General features: G+C 39.0%; 2 protein-coding genes and 1 long non-coding RNA gene across 3 annotated transcripts; 2 read left to right on the top strand and 1 right to left on the bottom strand.

The window, feature by feature from the left end:
* Positions 1 to 2,289: 2,289 nt before the first annotated feature.
* Positions 2,290 to 4,111, top strand: LOC131317324 (uncharacterized). Its single transcript, XM_058346882.1, has 2 exons — positions 2,290 to 2,360; positions 3,130 to 4,111. Exons 1-2 carry the CDS (start codon positions 2,290 to 2,292, stop codon positions 4,109 to 4,111), a joined length of 1,053 nt encoding a protein of 350 aa, XP_058202865.1.
* Positions 4,112 to 11,721: 7,610 nt separating this feature from the next.
* LOC131316102 (uncharacterized) lies at positions 11,722 to 13,409 on the top strand. Its single transcript, XR_009197005.1, has 2 exons — positions 11,722 to 11,928; positions 12,544 to 13,409. It is a non-coding gene; the product is annotated as an uncharacterized LOC131316102 (long non-coding RNA).
* Positions 13,410 to 17,906: 4,497 nt separating this feature from the next.
* On the bottom strand, positions 17,907 to 19,432 carry LOC131316141 (senescence-specific cysteine protease SAG39-like). Its single transcript, XM_058345418.1, has 2 exons — positions 18,769 to 19,432; positions 17,907 to 18,621 (listed from the first exon to the last, which is right to left on the bottom strand). The coding sequence occupies exons 1-2, from the start codon at positions 19,202 to 19,204 to the stop codon at positions 18,134 to 18,136; spliced, it is 924 nt and encodes a 307-aa protein (XP_058201401.1). The 5' UTR covers positions 19,205 to 19,432; the 3' UTR covers positions 17,907 to 18,133.
* Between the last annotated feature and the right edge of the window lie 30 nt (positions 19,433 to 19,462).

Raw genomic sequence — 19,462 nt, forward strand, 5'->3', positions numbered from 1 at the left:
TTGAGTTTGGAACGTGGTGAATATTGCGGAGTTGGAATGATTATAGAAGTTGAGATTCTAGAATTTACTTAAGTTGATGATTATATAATGAAATAAGTTTTGTGCTATTTGATTCTTACCTCCTTTTATTACAAATGTGATTGTTTATAGAGTACGGGTTAATGGGTAAGATTTATCTACTGAGTGTCAAAACTCATTATAGTGCGTTTCATGCCAGATAATCAGGAAACCGAAGAACAGAATCCTCTACAAGATTATCAGTACCAGGGTAAGGACCTCCCAGCTGAGGAAGGGGAGTTTGTCGAGCCTTGGATGCCTTACACATAGAAGCTCTGTTAATTTGGAGTAATGTTATTTGAATTTTCAAAAGTGTTATCATATTTGTTGAACACTGTTTTATTTTTGTTGAGTTGTAAGACAATTAAATAGTTTTGAATTTAGTATATGAGATTTCTGCTACTAAACTCTGTTTAATAAAATTTTATTTCTTAAATCAATTTTATGAATTATTAAATTAATTAAAAATGATTTAATTAACGTGTTCAAAAATCAGGGCATTACATACCCCACAACTGAAATCTGACCCTTTTGCTTAGCAAACAAAATTCCATGATTTGAAGTACCTCTCAAGTATATGAAAATCCACTTGATCGCCTTCCAATGCTCTCTGTCTGGATTTGCCATGTACTTATTGATTGTGCTGACTGCATGTGCCAAATCGGGTCTTGTACACACCATCGCATACATCAAGTAACCAACTGCACTTGCATAAGGCACGTTTGACATGTCCTGAATTTCCTCAGCAGACTCTGGACACTGTACTGTAGACAACCTGAAATGACTAGCCAAAGGAGTGCTTGTAGAGACCCGTGCCAAATTTCTATTTTTTTCTCTGGTAATGCAATTACGTGTTATTATAATTAATTATGTTGTGAGAAAGAATGTAGAGATCCGTGTTAATTTTTTTTTTTAAATTTTATAAACCTTTAGTAAAAGGCGAAAATGTCAAAAATACGAGGAATGACGTGGTTATTTGATTTAAGGTTGATATGATAACTCTATTTGTAGGAGGGTGCATGTGCAATTTGTGTGTATGTAGTATATATATGTATGGGTGTGAGTGTAGAGGAGTGAAAATACTCCTACTCTCTCTCTCTACCTCCTGACCCCCTCTCTCTCCTCTCTCTCACTCTTTCACTTAAAATCCCATTCTAAGCTCAAGACTCACCAAGATCCTTCACCAAAGTCATCATCCTCATGGGCTTTCGACCTTGGGTTTCGTTGGAGCAAGCTCAGAGAGGAGTATTCTTGCTTGATTTCGAGGTTTGAAGCTCTAGGGCTTGATCGATCTCTTTGGGTTCAGTTTTGGCAATCGAGGTAGGGATTTCTTACTCTCTACATGTTTATGAGTTGATTATGTGCTAAAATCGTGCTCTAGTTGGTTGAAATTTGAAGTTATGCTCTTTCTCGATCTTCTGCAAATCGCGCAGTGTAATGCAGTGGTACCGATACCACTTTTTTGAGGTTCCAGTACCTTTGGCACCGATACCTAATTTTTCAGGTACCGATACCTTGACTCTGATTGCTCACTGGATTGGTTTGGTACCGATACCTACTTTTTGAGATATTGGTACCAATGACTCAGAAAACTGTTTTGAACTTTGTTGATCATTCGTCGATTGTGTTGACCCATGATCACTTCTAACACTCTCCAATCACATTCTAATCATTTCTGAGCTTGATTGCTCACGTTCCACTGATTCATTGCTCGTCCCTACTCTTTCGGCTCTCATTATAACAAAGAAAGTTGTAAAACTAGACGATTATGGAACTTGTTTCCTTGTCTATGCATTTGGGTCATCATGTGTGTATTGTGACATGTTTTCATGAATGATATGGACTCGTAAACAGCATATGTGATGACAAGGTTGATCGTTGAATAAAACGGTAGGTGAATTGTGAGCGAAAAGCGATAAGTTGACACGTGATGCCATATAGTACAAGGAATGAGTTTAGATAAAGAGTTTGGGATCGGAATGGAAATACGAGTTCGGACGTGAACCATTTACTTAACATTAATGTCCCTCGTTAACCACATTCTTGCAAACTAGAGTCCTAAAAACACTTATGGCAGAATGCAATACAAATGGACTTGAATCGGATTTACAGGGTCATGAGCACCCAGAATGTAAAATGGATATACGGTGTCATGAGCACCGAGAAATGTTTTATGAATATATGGGACCCTAAGACCCGGAAGAATTTCTTAAGATTACTATTTGGTATCTAATGGAGGAAGAGCTACTTGAGCTCATATTGGAGATCAACGGGAGATGTACAGGGTCCTTAAGACCCGGAATGTGAGACACTTAATGTAGAAGTGTGCGAAATGAAATCGGGAACACTTTTCATAATGAAAGCGGAGAACTTAGAGATTGTTAAGCTTTTTGTATGAAAACGGTATCGGTTATCATGTCAAATCTTCTTGCTCCGGTTCATGTGGAAAACCTTATTGTTGCCATTGTTCTTTCCGGTGCATAAACCATCTCATATGCATATAGTTTGAGCAAAAATTTCTCTACTGGGCTAGTGTAGCTCAACCTATTATTATTTTCAGGTACACCTCAAGGGCATTAATGTGGAGTGCTTGATGTGCATACGATTTCATCATTTTGAAAGCTAACACAGAAGAATTACCTTGACATCTTTGTAAAATTCTTTTGGGAGATGTAATTGTAATTTTGAGCTAATCTTTTAACTTGCATTTTAGGGTATTATGATGTACTATTGCGAAAGATTTTTATTGGAAATGCTATTATTATTATTATGTTGAAAATCTAGGGCGTGACAACTTGGTATCAGAGCGTTTAGGTTTGAATACTTTGAGACCGTGGGGAGACTTTAGTCTCATGGGTTCAAAATCATAGCAAAATTTTCTTTTTACATGACATGTGTGCCTGCATGAATGAGTCGGTACATCGGCGTGATATTGCATTTACGATAAGGTAGATTGTTATGGTGTTGTTGACTCGTGTTGGGGAAGTTGGAGGTTTGATTTCATGATGGAGCCGTGGTTGTTGTCATTGATAGTTGTGGTCATTGATTGTTTTATGTTTTCAATTCTTATAGCACGATGCCACCGAGACGTGAGAATAACCCTTCTAGAGAAATTATAGCGGCTCTTGCAGAATTGAATCTTTTGAATTCGGCACTTAGGACTAACACGAATGATCGTACCATGGAAGCGATGAGGGCGTTCCGTCGTATGAAACCACCAGAGTTCGATGGGGAGAGTAGCGATCCTCTTGTGGCCGACCATTGGCTTGCACAAGTTCGTAAAATCTTTAACGCTCTCAGGATTATGGAAGATGACCTACGAGTGAGTATTGTGGCTATTCAACTCACCGGCAAGACGAATGAGTGGTGGGAATTGGTTTTAGGAGCAAGAAAAGACGCTAGGAGAGTGGCAATGGCGATTAATCGAACAAATGATCCAGATGTAGAGAACCTGACTTGGGCTAAGTTTGAAGAACTCTTCGGGAATCAATATTTTCCAGAAACATGTCGCGAGCAACTTAGAGAACAATTTAAGAAACTAGAGCAAGGAAATATGACCACCTCCGATTATGCTGTAAAATTTCAATCTTTATCACGTTTTGCACCAGAATTGGTGGCGACAGAGGAAAGGAAGTGTAGGCACTTTGAGAAGGGGTTGCATTCGTCTGTCAAGCTGTTGGTAGTAAGTCAGCGTATTGGGAAGTTTTCTCAGATTGTTGAGTGTGCGAGAAGTGTTGAGATTTCGATAGGAACACAGGGAGATGTGGAAGTGTGGAAACCTAAGCAACCAACTGCTAGTGCAAGTTTGCCTTCGGGAAGTTCTTGGAGCCAAGGGAGGAAGAGACAACGGGAACCACCTCAATCGTTGCAAGTTCAGCAAAGTTTTGGACCACCTACTTCATCGGGAAGTCATGGAGTTTCTGTCGAACCACAAATTGTGTGTCGTCGGTGCGGTCAGCCAGTCACTTTTGTACTCAGTGTACACAACAACGAAAGGCATGTTTCATTTGCGGTGCACCTGATCATCTTGCAAGAAGATGCCCTCAGAAAGTAGGAGAGCATAAGGGGCCTAGTTCAGTGAGACCAGGGCAGAGTTTTGTTCGGCATCATTCACAGTTCCAGTCTACTTCGGGTTAGTGGTCAAGCGTTGAGCGTGGAGCGAGTCCTACCATTTCTCAAGCTCTAGAGACACCAGATGTGTGGGGTAATTTCTTCTTTCTTGTTTAAATCCTTTGCTAGGATTCTTTCGATTTGGGAACACATCATCTTTCTGTGATTTGCATCTTTCCTTTGACTTGAATTTGAACACCAAGGATTTCTAGACCATTTGTGTTTGTTGAGTAACCCCTCCAGATAGTATTTGCCAAGACTATGAGTTGGTTATTTCAGGTTGTCATTTTGTCCTTGACCTCCGTGTTTCACGTGAGGCGAGGTTTGGTCTTGTCTTGAGAAAATATTGGTTACACCAGTGATTGTTTGCTATGTGTCGAGCTTGTCTCCATCCAAGTTTTTCTTTTATTGCTCTTTCTCTATGGTCGAGTTGAACCTTGATTGAAATTTGTATCTGAGCTAGTTATCCATGAGGTCGTTTGTTCATTGGCTTGAATAGATTTTGACATCTGCAACAATTACCACACAACCATTTTTAATGCTACTCTATGCTATGCAGATCCTTGTTATGAGATCGCATGTGGCATATCTATTATTGATTTTGACATACCCATTTTTTAAATCAATGAATGTTTCTCGTCTCACACTCTTGTTCTACTCCTTACGTTACGATTCATGGTGTAAAATGAAATACCCACTCCGGATATTTCGGTATTTCAATTACTTTTAATTGAACTTTGTGTTTTAGGAGTTTAAATCATAAACAATAGAACTTGCGAGGGTCTTGTGTGTGATTTGTGATTGGAGTATAAGTTAGGACGTGGTTCCGCTTGCATGTGATAAATTCTCATGTGCCCTTATATAGCAAAATATCCTGGGGATATTTATCTTTCTCCATACTTGTTTCTACGTAGAGAGAGAGAGAGAGGGAGAGAGAGAGAGAGAGACGGCAGAAGAGAAGGAAGAGGAGGCTAGAGACTCTAGTCTATTCTTTACGAAATTATTCAAGGTACTTAAAAAGTTTTTAAATTTATGGTATTTTTATTGAAAGTTCATTAGTGTGTCTATTGTATTGTGTTAAATTTTCAGAATTTTTCAAGAGGTGTAGAAAAAGATAAAAATCATAAACCTAACTGTGGTCAGGATCCTATTTTTTAGCAGACAGCTTACAGAGCTGCTTCTTTTATCAATTTTTTTATAGTTAAGAGATTCTCTTGATTATAGGTTCTTATGAGTTTGAAAGATTGATAAGTTGGTGATGTTTTGGCATTAGAATTACTAAAAAGTATTAAGTATTCGATTTTTAATGAATTTTCGAACACAGACTGTTCTGCTCGAAATTGTGCTTCGCTGCACAGAATTTCTGAGTTTGGAGGTGATTTTGACTAGGTTTCTTTATTGTGAAAAATCTGGAAACAATCAGGGATGAATGTTGGTGTATGGTAATGGTGTGTACCAAATTTAGGGTTTATTAGATTCATATTCTAAATTTGGCGGATTTTACAAGTTGGTGTATCCCTGCTGAGTTTTGTATTTGCTGCACTGACACATTTTGGGAAAATGATCATATCTTTTAGCTCGGGTATCAGGTTAGCGCACGGGTTGTTGATTCTGAAACTAGACTCGTATGTCTTTTGGAATATGTGAAGGTTGTGGCTTAGTTTATACCAGGTTAAATCAGTTTTTGATTTGAAGTTGATAGACGTGCAAAATCTGTGATTTTGAACAGATTTTTGTGTAACTTTGGACAAGCATAACTTTGTCATTTGGACTTTGTTTTTAACAAATTTTATATCAAAATTTATGTACCGGAGGTGTACTTTCTAATGGTGCTAGTTTCATGATCTGGTTTTAAACCTATAAGAAGTTATAGGCAGAATACGACAGGCTGGTTGTAGATTTCAAACCAAATGTAGAGGTGATGTGGTGTTTGAGTGTTATGCTTGTTTAGAGACACTTATAAACCTTTGAGATGGACATGCTTGTATGCGTTAAGCATTGTTAATCTATTGTTAGTGTTACAGATTATTTTAAGGAGTTGGTGGTAATGTTTAAGCGTTCAATATACTGATATGGTTAGCTTGTGACTAGGTAACAAGCCAGTCAATTGGGGAGGTTCCGAAATCGTAAGTTTGGCGTATCTCAGTCGATATAAAGGTGAGTGTGTTTGATATGATTTTTCTCCATATAATACTGTTGTGGTGGTGGGTGTGTATCTTGCCAATCGTAGTTAGCTTTTGATACGGTTATCCTTACTGAGATATTGTTGTAGTGGTGAGTGTATATCATGCTACTGTTGTTTAGCTTTGATATGTTGTGAATGTGTGCGTGTGAGGCACACCATGTCGTAAGCCATATCGTTCAATGGACGATGGTTGGGAGCATGGTGTGTGGGACACGAGATTTGGTTGTGCTATGCGTGTTTGATGAAAATACATGCTGATGGGTGTTGATTGAACCACCGAAAGTTAACGTGTGAGGCATACCATGTCGTATGCCATGCCGGCTAATTGTCGGTGGATAGGAGCATGGTATGTGGGACATCTTATCTTGGGTTCATGGGATATGGCAGACGTGCCACTGCATGTGATGTGATTACATTCATATTGTTGTGCATTGATTATTAATGCTCAGTTGGGTGGATATGTTGGTTATAACTGTTATATACATTCAAGTATTTCAGTTACATTGGTGATGTGTATTCATGTTGATATTCCTTCGGGTATTGTGGTATTATGTTGAGCATTTCTATATCTCACACATTCTGGCTTTCCTTTTTGGTTTGCCAGGTAGCAGGTTGCTTAGAGTTGGTCCACTACTGATCGTCGTGTTGACGCGTTTTGCTAGCGTCAGGTGGGATTTTGGTTACATTATTGTGGAGTGCCTTAGTTGGTGCAGAACTTAATTTGTAAGGATTTGTAGCTAAGGATAGTTAAAGCATTTAAATTGTATAGGTCGTAATTAAGTTTGGTCGATGGCTACTATTCTATTTGAGGTTAGCCTTGGACGTTGTGGATAGTCGAGTTTGTTGCAGGTGGTTGATGAAAAAGTTGGTTTATTCAAGTTGTAAGTAAGTCGTCGGTAGATGTGTTGAAGTATAGAATTTTTAAAGTACTATAATGCAGATGTTGTTTCTTGATTGTGCGATATCATGGTTGGTTGGTCAATACGTTGACTCATTTTTTTTATGTTATGTTAAGGTGTTAAGTCTTCCGCTGGGTGTTTATTTCTGACAGGTTATGAGATGTGGTTTGGTCTTCTGTGTGGAATGTCACATGGTCGCGCCGACTCGGGCCCACTTTGGGTGCCGTTTCTCATCTCACACTCTTGTTCTACTCCTTACGTTACGATTCATGGTGTAAAATCTCGCTAGTCGATTTGGGATTCCTTTGCTATGGTTACAAATTTCTTGGTTTGCAGTTGTTACACTTGATCTCTGCAGTGGTGGCTTTATCTATTAAAGCCAAGTTGATAATGGCATCTTCAATGACACCGCATCTTTCTTGTGCCATCAAATTAAATCTTGTTGCGGTTGTGATCCTTTTTAGGTGTTAAAAAAAAATCTGACATAGTTCTCAGCTTTGGAGGTACATGGCTTGTCCTATATTGTTTCGTTCTGGCTTATTAAGAGTACTACACCTTCTGATATTGGACTAAGTTGGTTGTGCATCTGTTTGTCAGTCTTGGACCTATCTTTTACATGGTGCTTGTCATTTGTATCAAAACACTCTTTTGCTAAGGCGTATGTACTCATCTTCTAGACTTATGGAATAGTAGGGAAATTGAAGTTACTTTTCCTAGATTCTTGGGTTTGTTATGAGTTGATTTATTGAGTTCGTGGCCACTTTAAAAATCTCACATATTCCATGTTATACAAATTCATTGGAGCCGTTAGGTGTGGACTTGTCATTTTTGCCTACTTTGGTGTCACAATTTGTTGTGACTCCTTAACCTTGAGATTACGTGATTTGAACTTATTTTTGCTTCGTATCGGTTTGCTCATCTAGACTTCATTGGTTGGTTTGGATTCCATTGTTGTAGTTACTAGTCTATTTATTGGGAATTGCTACTCTATTCAAGTTCTTGTGTCATAACACTCAGTTATTGGGGCCAAAATTTATGGTGATATATTGATTTATGATTGTCGTTCAATTCAAATTCACTTGTTGTAGTTGGTCTCTACGGCATTCAGATTTGTAGCTTTTGTTGTAGTCCCTCAATTCTGTAGGCACAAAACTCATTTTATGTTGCTCAATTCCAATTTGTTAGAAGCTTTGCTTATCCTTGGTATTGGACAGATTATCGATCTTACATCAGTTTGCTTATGTAGAGGCTTATCTTGTTTCTATGTGTTTGTCCTCGGTATTGAAATCTGTCATTTGAAAAAAGTCATTCACAGACTCATTGGGCTTGTAGAGTGATAGGAAGATTATGATTGATTATTTCTAAGTTCCTCATATTACCCCAGAATTGATACGTTGAGTTTGTTGCCTAGCGATTTTAAAGATTTCAGGTATTCGTTGAATTCCGGATGCCTCGTCCCCGTTCTTAGAGTTCTTAATCGGTTCTTGAGTTTTGGAGCTCACTTGTTTCGTTTGAGATAACCGAAGGATAGTGTTGGCCATTGCCGTCACCCATTATCACTCGAATTGGGAGAACCCATGTATTTCATAAAATATCAAGCTTATATCGCTAGAAAGATAGGTTATGTATCGGATACAGTGCGTGTCTTTCGGATACCCAGGTGACAACCGATGAAATCCAGTTGGAAGAGGTGATTGATCACCGCACCTTCTAGATGGAAGTCTCAGGAAGTCAATTGGACTATCAAGTTATAGTTAATGGCTAGGTTTCTACGCTGAAATAGATGACCGTATGCAGCAATCTCACAGATAAAAGGAAGCTTATAAATCGTGTACCGTTCGATATTGCTGCAAAAAAAAAATTCCAGCATACATGATGCGTTCTATGCATAGATATAGAGGAAGTACGAAACGAATCCATTACATGTGTTAAGGAGGTCCAAACCTGAGTTAGAAATCAATACGTATCCTAGATTTGCTTGATAAAGTGTTGATAGGTAAGACGATATCGTTGGTAAGGGCCTTGTGGAGTAAAGAGGAGTCTATGTGGTAAAGGGAGATTGATGTTAGAGGAAGCATCTAGACTTGTCGTGATTATAATCATTGTAAATTTCATGACTTGAGTTATGTGATTAAAGGCTTGTTGTGTTCTCGTAGTTGTTCGATAATCAGCATATCTTAGTTGTTGACTTATGTGATTGCTATGACATATCAAATTTCGTGAACGAAATTTCTTTAAGGAGGGTAGAATGTAGAAACCCGTGTTAATTTTTTTTTTAAATTTCATAAATCGTTAGTAAAAGGCGAAAATGTCGGAAATACGAGGAATGACGTGGTTATTTGATTTGAGGTTGATATGATAACTCTATTTGTAGAAGGGTGCATGTGCAATTTGTGTATATGTAGTATATATATGTATGGGTGTGAGTGTAGAGGAGTAAAAATACTCCTACTCTCTCTCTCTACCTCTCGACCCCCTTTCTCTCTCGGCACTCTCTCCTCTCTCTCACTCTGTCACTCAAAATTCCACTCCAAGCTCAAGACTCACCAAGATCTTTCACCAAAATCATCATATCCTTACTGGCTTTCGACCTTGGGTTTCGATGAAGCAAGCTCAGAGAGGAGTATTCTTGCTTGATGTCGAGGTTTGAAGCTCTAAGGCTTGATCGATCTCTTTGGGTTCGGCTTTGGTAATCGAGGTAGGGATTTCTTACTCTCTCTACATGTTTATGAGTTGATTATGTGCTAAAATCGTGTTCTAGTTGGTTGAAATTCGAAGTTATGCCCTTTCTCGATTTTCTGCAAATCGCGCACTGTAATGCAATGGTACCGATACCACGTTTTTGAGGCATCGGTACCTTTGGTACCAATATCTAATTTTTGAGGTACCGATACCTTGACTCTGATTGCTCACTAGATTAGTTTGGTACTGATACCTACTTTTTGAGGTATTGGTACAATGACTCAGAAAACTGTTTTGAACTTTGTTGATAATTTGTCAATTGTGTTAACCCCCGATCACTTCTAACACTCTGCAATCACATTCTAATCATCTCTAAACTTGATTGCTTGCGTTCTATTGATTCATTGCTTGTCCCCACTCTTTCGGCTCTCATTATAACAAAGAAAGTTGTAAAATTAGACGATTATGGTACTTGTTTCGTTGCCTATGCATTTGGGTCATCATGTGTGTATTGTTACATGTTTTCATGAATGATATGGACTCATAAATAGCGTATGTGATGACAAGGTTGATCGTTGAATAAAACGGTGGGTGAATTGTGAGAGAAAAGCGATAAGTTTACACGTGATGCCATATAGTACAAGGAATGAGTTTAGATAACGAGTTTGGGATCGGAATGGAAATACGAGTTGGGACGTGAACCGTTTACTTAACATTAATGTCCCTCATTAACCACATTCTTGCAAACTAGAGCCCTAAAAACACTTATGGCGGAATGCAATACAAATGGACTTGAATCGGATGTACGGGGTCACGAGTACCCGGAACTTGAATCGGATATACGGGGTTATGAGCACCCGGAATGTAAAATGGATATACGAGGTCACGAGCACCCGAAAATGTTTTATGGGTATATGGGGCCTTAAAACCCGGAAGAATTTCTTAAGATCACTATTCGGTATACTAATGGAGGAAGAGCTACTTGAGCTCATGTTGAAGATCAACGAGAGATGTACAGGGTCCTTAAGCCCAGGAATGTGAGACACTTAATGTAGAAGTGTGCGAAATGAAATCGGGAACACTTTTCATAATGAAAGTGGAGAACTTAGAGATTGTTAAGCTTCTTGTATGAAAACAGTGTCGATTATTATGTCATATCTTCTTGCTCTGGTTCATGTTGAAAACCTTATTGTTGCCATTGTTCTTTTTTGTGCATAAACCATCTCATATGCATATAGTTTAAGCAAAGATTTCTCTACTGTGCTAGTGTAGCTCAACCTATTATTATTTTCCGGTACACCTCAAGGGCATTAATGTGGAGTGCTTGATGTGCATACGACTTCATCATTTTGAAAGCTAACACGGAAGAATTACATTGACATCTTTGTAAAATTCTTTCGGATGATTTAATTGTAATTTTGAGCTAATCTTTTAACTTGCATTTTTTGGTATTATAATGTACTATTGCAAAAGATTTTTATTGGAAATGCTATTATTATTATGTTCAAAATTCAGGGCGTGACAAAGAACTTTTATTTTTTTATGTGTACGTGTGTTTGGTTGATCAGGATTGAGTTTGTGTGCCTTGGGCCGGGTATCGCCGTATCGGGATTGCTTTAAACCTTTAAGTTTATTACTCCGTATTTTTTTTATTGGTAGCTTTAAGACCCATAGTGTACATGCTTATAACATGTTAGAAGATTGAGCAATAACAAGATTTATGGAGGGACTATAGTGCAATTTCTACTCATAAAATGGGAATTGATCGAGTTCCCTTTTTTTTTTTTTTCTCTTTTTCATTTTTCTCTCTCTCTCTCATAAGCTCCACAAATCCTCATGCTTCAACACCAAAATCGAAGGTCAAGGCTTGTGAATCTCGCAAAAAGGCAAGTAGAAACCGTGATCTACGGACAAAGGGCTACGCATCTATCTGAACAAAATCTCAATCGGTCAAATTTGAAATTTCATGGCAATTTGGGGATTTCTCTCTTTGAGGTAGAATGTATACTAAATGATTAAATATGCATGTGTATATGCCTTGGTGTGCACCTAATTTAAGCTTTAGTAGAGTAATCTAACTATAAACCTAGCCCTAGGTTATGCGTTTGAGTATATTTGCTATACGTGAGGTATTGTTAGAGATTTGTATGATTGTTCATTGTTATGATTTGGTTTATGCTATTTTACTTGTAGTCTTCTTATAAATGAGTTCACTTTCTAAGTAAAAAGCTATGAGACTTAATTGGACTTGAACGTGAGACATGAACCGGGTATAATTTTGCATCCCATATGTTTGGATAAAAAGTAGTTATTGTTATACAGTCCACGTGTTTGATGAAATGCAAGTAAGGAATTTTTGTCCTATACCAAGTAAAAGTAGGCTTGTGTAAATAATTTCTCGATATGTGGTTTTGGATACTTGTTGAATATTTGTACATGGTTAATGTTCTTTTTGGAGAATAGATTGAATATTCTATATTGGTTTACTTCGATGAATATGGGCGATTGATTCAAGGAATTTCCATTGGCTTTAGTTGATTTGGTCTTTAAGGCCAAGTAATTGAGATATTTTGGAATATGATATTTTTGTGATTTTGAGTTGGTCACCAGGAAACTCAGGTCAATTGTGACGCCGTTGGTGAAAATTCGTAAACTCACTTGGGTCAATTGTGACGCCATCGGTGAGAGTCTGTAAATTTACTTGGGTCAATTGTGACACTGTCGGTGAAAGTCCGTAAACCCGCGCGGGGTAGGTTGCTTCATCCTTCGAGTTAGTAGCCCGTAAAGTGCATGTGCTAGAGACGTCTAGTACGGTGGTTGGTTGGTCGTATCGGTAAGCAACTCATATAATTCTATGTTTCGGTGTTAGTGAATGGATATTTGAGTTGGTTGGCTATTATATTTTGGATTTTGTTATTTTCCGTGTTGAGTTTTATGAGTTATTTGCTCTATTCGGGATTATATTTGATTTGGTGGCCTAACAACATTCTTTAGATTATTAAGAAAAAAAATGGAAACACTTGACATTTTGCATGGATTATTTTCGCTTATTTGTACTTGACATTGAATTGGGAGATTTAATAACTTCATTTAGAACATCGGACGAAAGAAAGCATAGAAAACTTTTCAGTACTTGTATATAAAAAGAGTATATTTTGTATATCAAGCTTTGCATGTTCATATATTTTCATTTAGCGTATTTCCTGCTCGAGCTGTGGCTCATGTTGTTGCAACCCAAATATTTCAAGTTTAGAGATGAATCCGAAGGCTTAAGAATCATGGATATGTTCTAGTTCTTTTTTTTTTAGAACTTAATCGGATACTTGTACATATTTGTTTGTAAGGAGGCATAAGACATGTAAACTTTAATTTTATTTTGGGAATGTAAAATTGTAGATTGAGAGAACGGGGCCTGGATGTGTATAAAAAAATAGTATATTTTGGAGTTTATTTATAATAAAAGGAGGGTCGTGACAGTGTTGACTGGTTTAGCGTTAGCCATACTAAACCTCTCCAACACTTTCATCACATAGCCCTTTTGGGACAACGATAACTTTCCAGCTAACCTATCCCTACGTATCTCCATCCCAAGTATTTTCCTAGCAGCACTCAAATCCTTCATATTAAACTCCTTACCCAACAAAAACCTTCAACCTGTTAATTTCAACTATGTTCTTCCCCGCAATAAGCATATCATCAACATAAAATAATAGAAAAATATAGGAACCATCATCAAGACTCTGAACATAAACACAACAATCATACTCACAACGTGTGAACCTAATCTGGGTCATGAATGAACCTAATCTGGGTCATGAATGAGTCAAACCTCTTATACCATTATCTTGGGGACTGCTTAAGTCCATAAAGCGACTTATACAACCTACAAACAAGGTGCTCAGTCCCTGGCTGCTTGAACCCCTCAGACTGCTCCATGTAAATGACTTCCTCCAAATCACAATGGAGAAAGACTGTTTTCACATTTAGCTGCTCTAACTCCAGATCATAGCTAGCCACCAATGCCAAGATCATCCTGATTGAAGTATGCCTCACCACTGGAGAAAAGACTTCATTATAATCAATTACCTTCCTCTGCGAGTATTCCTTTGTTACCAACCAAGCCTTGAACCTCTCCCTTTCCTTTTCTGACACAGCCTTTTTCTTCCTATATACCCACTTGCAACCCATTGTCTTCTTTCCCTCGGGTAGTTCTTTCAACTTCTAAGTCTTGTTCTTCTGCAATAACTTCATCTCCTCGACCATGGCTTCCATCCATCTGTCCCTTTTAGGACTATTGATAGCATCCTAAAAAGTAGATGGATCCCCACTGGTGGTCGATAGTGCATAAGAAGCCATATCCTCAAACCCATATCTTACCGGTGGCTTGATAGTGCACCGGGTCTCCCTGTGGCTATACTTTCTTATTGTTGTTGATCAAGCTGTTCCACTGGCTGCAAGCCTGTGTTAACACTCTCTAGCTCAATCTGTACACTCTGCTGCTTGCTGTTGTTTTCTCCTGTCTCAGTTTTCTGAACATCCTGATATGTCTTGACCATAGAAGCCTCATCAAATACCACATCCCTACTGAACACTACTTTCTTTGATTCTGGATCCCAAAGCTTGTATCTTTTAACCCCTTTCTCATATCCAAGAAAGATACATTGTTTGGACTTTGCATCAAGCTTTGACATCTCATCACTGGGAACATGAACATATGCTGGACACGCAAAGATCTTCAAAACTAAATAGTCTACCTCCTTTTTTGTCCACACCTCTTCTGCTACCTTTCCACCCAGAGCAGTATTCGGTGACCTGGTGATAATGAAACGTGCCATACTCACTGTCTCTGCCCAAAAAACCTTCGAAAGCCCTGCATTCAATCTAATACACCGTGCCCTTTCTGCTATTGTTCTGTTCATCCTTTCTGTCACCCCATTCTGCAGAAATGTCTTTCGAATTGTAAAGTGTCGCAAAATCCCATGCTCCTCATAAAACTTCAGAAAAAGACCCATTCTTAAACTTTTTTCCATTATCTGTTCTGAGGCACTTTATCCATTTCCTTGTCTGGTTTTCCACTTCAGTTTTTCACATCTTGAATTTCTCAAAAACTTCAGACTTCTGTCCCATGAAGTATACCCAGACTTTTCTCGAAAAATCATCGATAAAGGTCACGAAGTATAAAGATCATCCTTTCAAAGCTACCCTCATTGGCCTCCACACATCTGAATGTATGTAGTCAAGAATTCCTTTCATTCGGTGAGTTGCATTCCTAAACTGCACTTTACACTGCTTCCCCAATACACAAAACTTGCAAAAATCTAACTTGCACGATTTCACTCCTTTCAGCAGGTCCCTCTTATGTAACTCTAGCATCCCATGTTCCCCCATATGTCCCAATCGCATATGCCACAAGAAAGTATCATCAGTATCCTCAGTTGTGGTGGCAGCAGCAACTCCACCTACAACTGTACTTCCTATCAAACAATAGATATTACCAGCAATCTTAGTACCCTTCATAATCAATAATGCACCATTCGTTTCCTTAATGACTCCACCTCCTGTTTTATACTCACATCCATTAGAGTCTAAGGTTCCCAACGAAATCAAATTTTTTCTCAAATCTGGAACATGCCTAACATCACCTAAGGTTCTCACAATACCATCAAACATCCTAATCTTAATTGTGCCTATTCCAATGACTTGACACGATGCATCATTACCCATTCAAACATTACCACAATTCACTAACCTGTAGGTGTCAAACCATTCCCTGTTAGGCGTCACATGAAACGAACATGCTGAATCCAGAATCCATGAATCTGTCAGGTGATCCGAAGTTGCTGAAATCAAAAGTATATCACCATCATCTGATTCCTGCTCTATTACGTTTGCAGAGGTTGATGATCCAGCTTTCCTTTATGTTCTCTTTCCCTTATTTTTCTTCCTGTAAGGATAGTCTTTCTTGAAGTGTCCCACCTTATGGCACTTGTAACACTTCAACTCCTTCGGCTCAGGAGTCCTGCCCCTTGACTTCGACCCCCCACGCACTCCTGCTTTACCTCTCTCTAATTTTCTGTCACGCTCCTCGTATCCCTTCGCCAACATCAGCCCTTCACCCTGAAAAGCCTTAGTCTGTTGCTTACGTTGATTAAACACAAGTAGAGTTGCAGTGACTTCCTCCAATCCCAGGGTTTCTTTCCCCCAGGGTAGAGTCGTAACTAGAGTCTCCAAAGAACTCGGTAGAGAACACTGCAACATCAGCGCCTGATCTTCCTCGTCGAATTTCACGTCAATCCTTTGTAGGTCGCTCATGATTTGATTGAACGTATTAATATGCTGAATAAGGTAAGAACCCTCGATCATCCTCAACCCGAACAATTTCTGCTTCATAAACAGTTTGTTCATCAAAGACTTTGACATATACCTGCTCTCCAGTTTACCGCAGACCCCAGCCGGCGATTCATCACTAATCACGTGATACATAATTTCATCTGCAAGACACAAATGAATCGTACTCGCCGCCTTCATCTGGAGTTCTTCCCAATTGTCGTTAGACATGGCCTCTGGTTTCGTCTTCAAGCCCTTATACAATCCCTACTGTACTAACAAATCCTTTACCCTCTGTTGCCACAATCCGAAATTCGAAGTTCCATCAAACTTCATCACATCGAACTTCGTAACAGACGAACTCGCTGCCATCGTTCTTTGTGTGATTCGAAATAGCCTAAAACTCTAACACCACTTGTTAGGATCGTCACGCACACACGCATGATTTACAAGTATAAAATAGCAAAGAAATCGACACAGAGATATACGTGATTCCCCAAAATCGGGTATGTCCACGAGAGCGAGAGCCGCTGCTGTTCTTATTATCACCGTACGAAATAGGGTTTACAACATAGAGTATTTATACCAACTCTATTCTAACCCTAACCAGGTATTTGGCCTGTATCCAAAAAATACCCTTGTACGAGGCTTTCTTTTTAGAATTCCTTAGTATCTCTTCATACTTAACATATGAGCCACAATTCTAACAAATACTTTTTGAATGACATATGAGAAATCTAGCTAGCATTTCCAATTGTTACGTAAATGGAAGGGGTTGGAACCAATATGTCTATGAGGGTCTTATAGCTAGTGAGGGCTGACAAGTTTGCTCTTTGTCAATCCAAGAGGAACGGCTCCGGATAGTGGCGGACACAAGATTTCTACTTAGCATGGGCCTAAATCATATGTATTTTACGTCAGTAACAAAAATATATATATAATCTAAATATATTTGCTACTATCTAGTTATGAGAATGAGACGAAATCCTGTGTATATATGTAACTGCCGTTCAGTATTGTATGTGCAACCAAAAAAACGGTTGATAACTTGAAATTTTAGGAGGTTGTTTCACACATATAAAAACTTTATGAATTTTTTTTCCTTGAAAGACTTGCAGGGGAGATCCTAAAGAACTTTTCCACATTAACCTCAAAAACTAGCTAGTATAATTAATGGGAGTATTTGGAGTTGTGCAGGGCCAGGCACCCCCTGCACCCCTTGCATGTGTCCGCCCCTAGCTCCGGATGATGTTTAGGTTTCACTTTGCACCGTGTTGGATTTTGCTTTTCGCAGATTAAAAGGCTCCATTGGTAAAAGATTGTTAATCCGCCCGCAGGAACAGCTCTGCCAATCATTTGCTCTATTTTTCTGGGGTCCGGGTTGGCATATGTCTTTCGAGAGTTAGGGTGTCAACTTAATTGGGATATGATATTTCTTCATAGTGATGCCGTTGCTCGTGATCCTTTTAATCTTTGTAATACCATACTGATCAAAGATTAATGAAATTCTTTTTTGTCGTTCAAACAAGACGGGTCTGGAATTTAGTTTTCCCAATTTGCAAGAAAATCAAAAAGCAAAATACAATTGGAAGAAATACAAACTTGCAGTATCATTACCATATTTTACATACATGGTACTCCATGCAATATCATTACCATATAGTACTTACAGTGTAAGTCACACACCAAACACATATGCATATTTACAGTTGGCTGAGATTTTCAGTTCTGCAAATTTAAAACAAAGATTTCACACACATTTCTGAGCAGTTGGATAGGAAGAGTCCATAGCAATTCCACAGAGGCCTTCCTTAGCCTCAATGTCTCTTTGCATTTTAATGTATCCCTCCTCGCCCCAGCTCGTTCCCCACGACTACGAGTTCTTGACCAGCCAGTATTTGGTTCCGTCACTGCTCGTCCCGTATCCAACTGCAGTAACACCATGATCGAGCCCGGTCCCACAAGCTCCCGTGAAAATCCCGCTTGAGTAAAACTGGAATGCGGATCCACTGGCGTCAATGGAAACTGAAACCGGTTGATTTGCTACTGCCAGCAACAGAGCAGCCTCGCTGTTTGCAGGGACCTGTTCGTAGCCTGTGATCGTGGCTGCACGGGAAGCTTCCTTCTTGGTATCGCATGTGCCATCGGTTGCCGTGTATGGGTAAGTTGCTTCTGTAGCAACGCCTTTATTCTTGACAATGAACTCAAAACCGTCTTCCATGTAGCCTCCTTCGCATCCATGATCATCGCCACTCGTGTCACAGTCGACGAGTTCTTGCTCAGAAAGTGAGATCAGCTTTCCAGTTGTGATTTGAGTGATACCTTCTGTGGCCGCAATTGTTGAGAATGCCCAGCAACTTCCTGCTCATCAAAGAGCACTAATGAGAAAAAGACACATTGAATATGCAGAAAAATTTGTACTAACATGCTTTCGAACAACACAAGGGGATATTTTTTTTTTTTCCCGGGAACATCACAATGGGATGTTGAGAAAGGCGAAAAAAGTACCACATTGGCCTTGATCCTTAACGGGAGTGACCGCGCCTTTCTTCCTCCAGTCCATGCTAGCCGGCACTGCACTCACGTTTTCGTACCTAAATTTTGTTCCTTCGGATTGCCTCAGTTGGGAGGGCTTCTTGTAGCCGTTATGAGAGGCCTGGAATTCTTCGTTAGTAATATCTGCAAACTGATTGATGCCCAGCTTGTAAGGTCGATTCCCTGCCCTGTTGAAAGATTCAATGAACTCCACGTTGTCCTTGAATATCTCATACCGCATTTCTCTTTCTGCGTCGTCCTTGTACACACGCCCATAACGGGCCATCCATTGCTCATGCCTCTCGGACATGGATGATTCGGGCAGTGTTCGCGCCACAGTTTGCGAAGCCCATAGCCCTAAGACAAAAAAAGAGGCAATGATAAATTTTCTTCCTAGGGTCAAAGCCATTTTGCTTAACTAATGAGTTGGTTGATGCACTACATTCTGATGAGTTTATGGTTTATATATAAGAGATAATACTAGTATTCCTTAATGATCTGTTTCTTTTTTCTTCTTTCTTTTTTCTATAATGATTGTGTTGTGGATTTAGTAATAGAGAGGCCGTGGAAATCGTAATCACTTGGACAAGGTAGAGGTGCTCCAGGACCACCCAATAATTTTTCATAGTTCAGCAGCGTAAACGTTGCTCTATTTAACAAAATCCAT

The sequence above is a fragment of the Rhododendron vialii genome, chromosome 2a (assembly GCF_030253575.1).
Source record: "Rhododendron vialii isolate Sample 1 chromosome 2a, ASM3025357v1".
Lineage (NCBI taxonomy): Eukaryota > Viridiplantae > Streptophyta > Magnoliopsida > Ericales > Ericaceae > Rhododendron > Rhododendron vialii.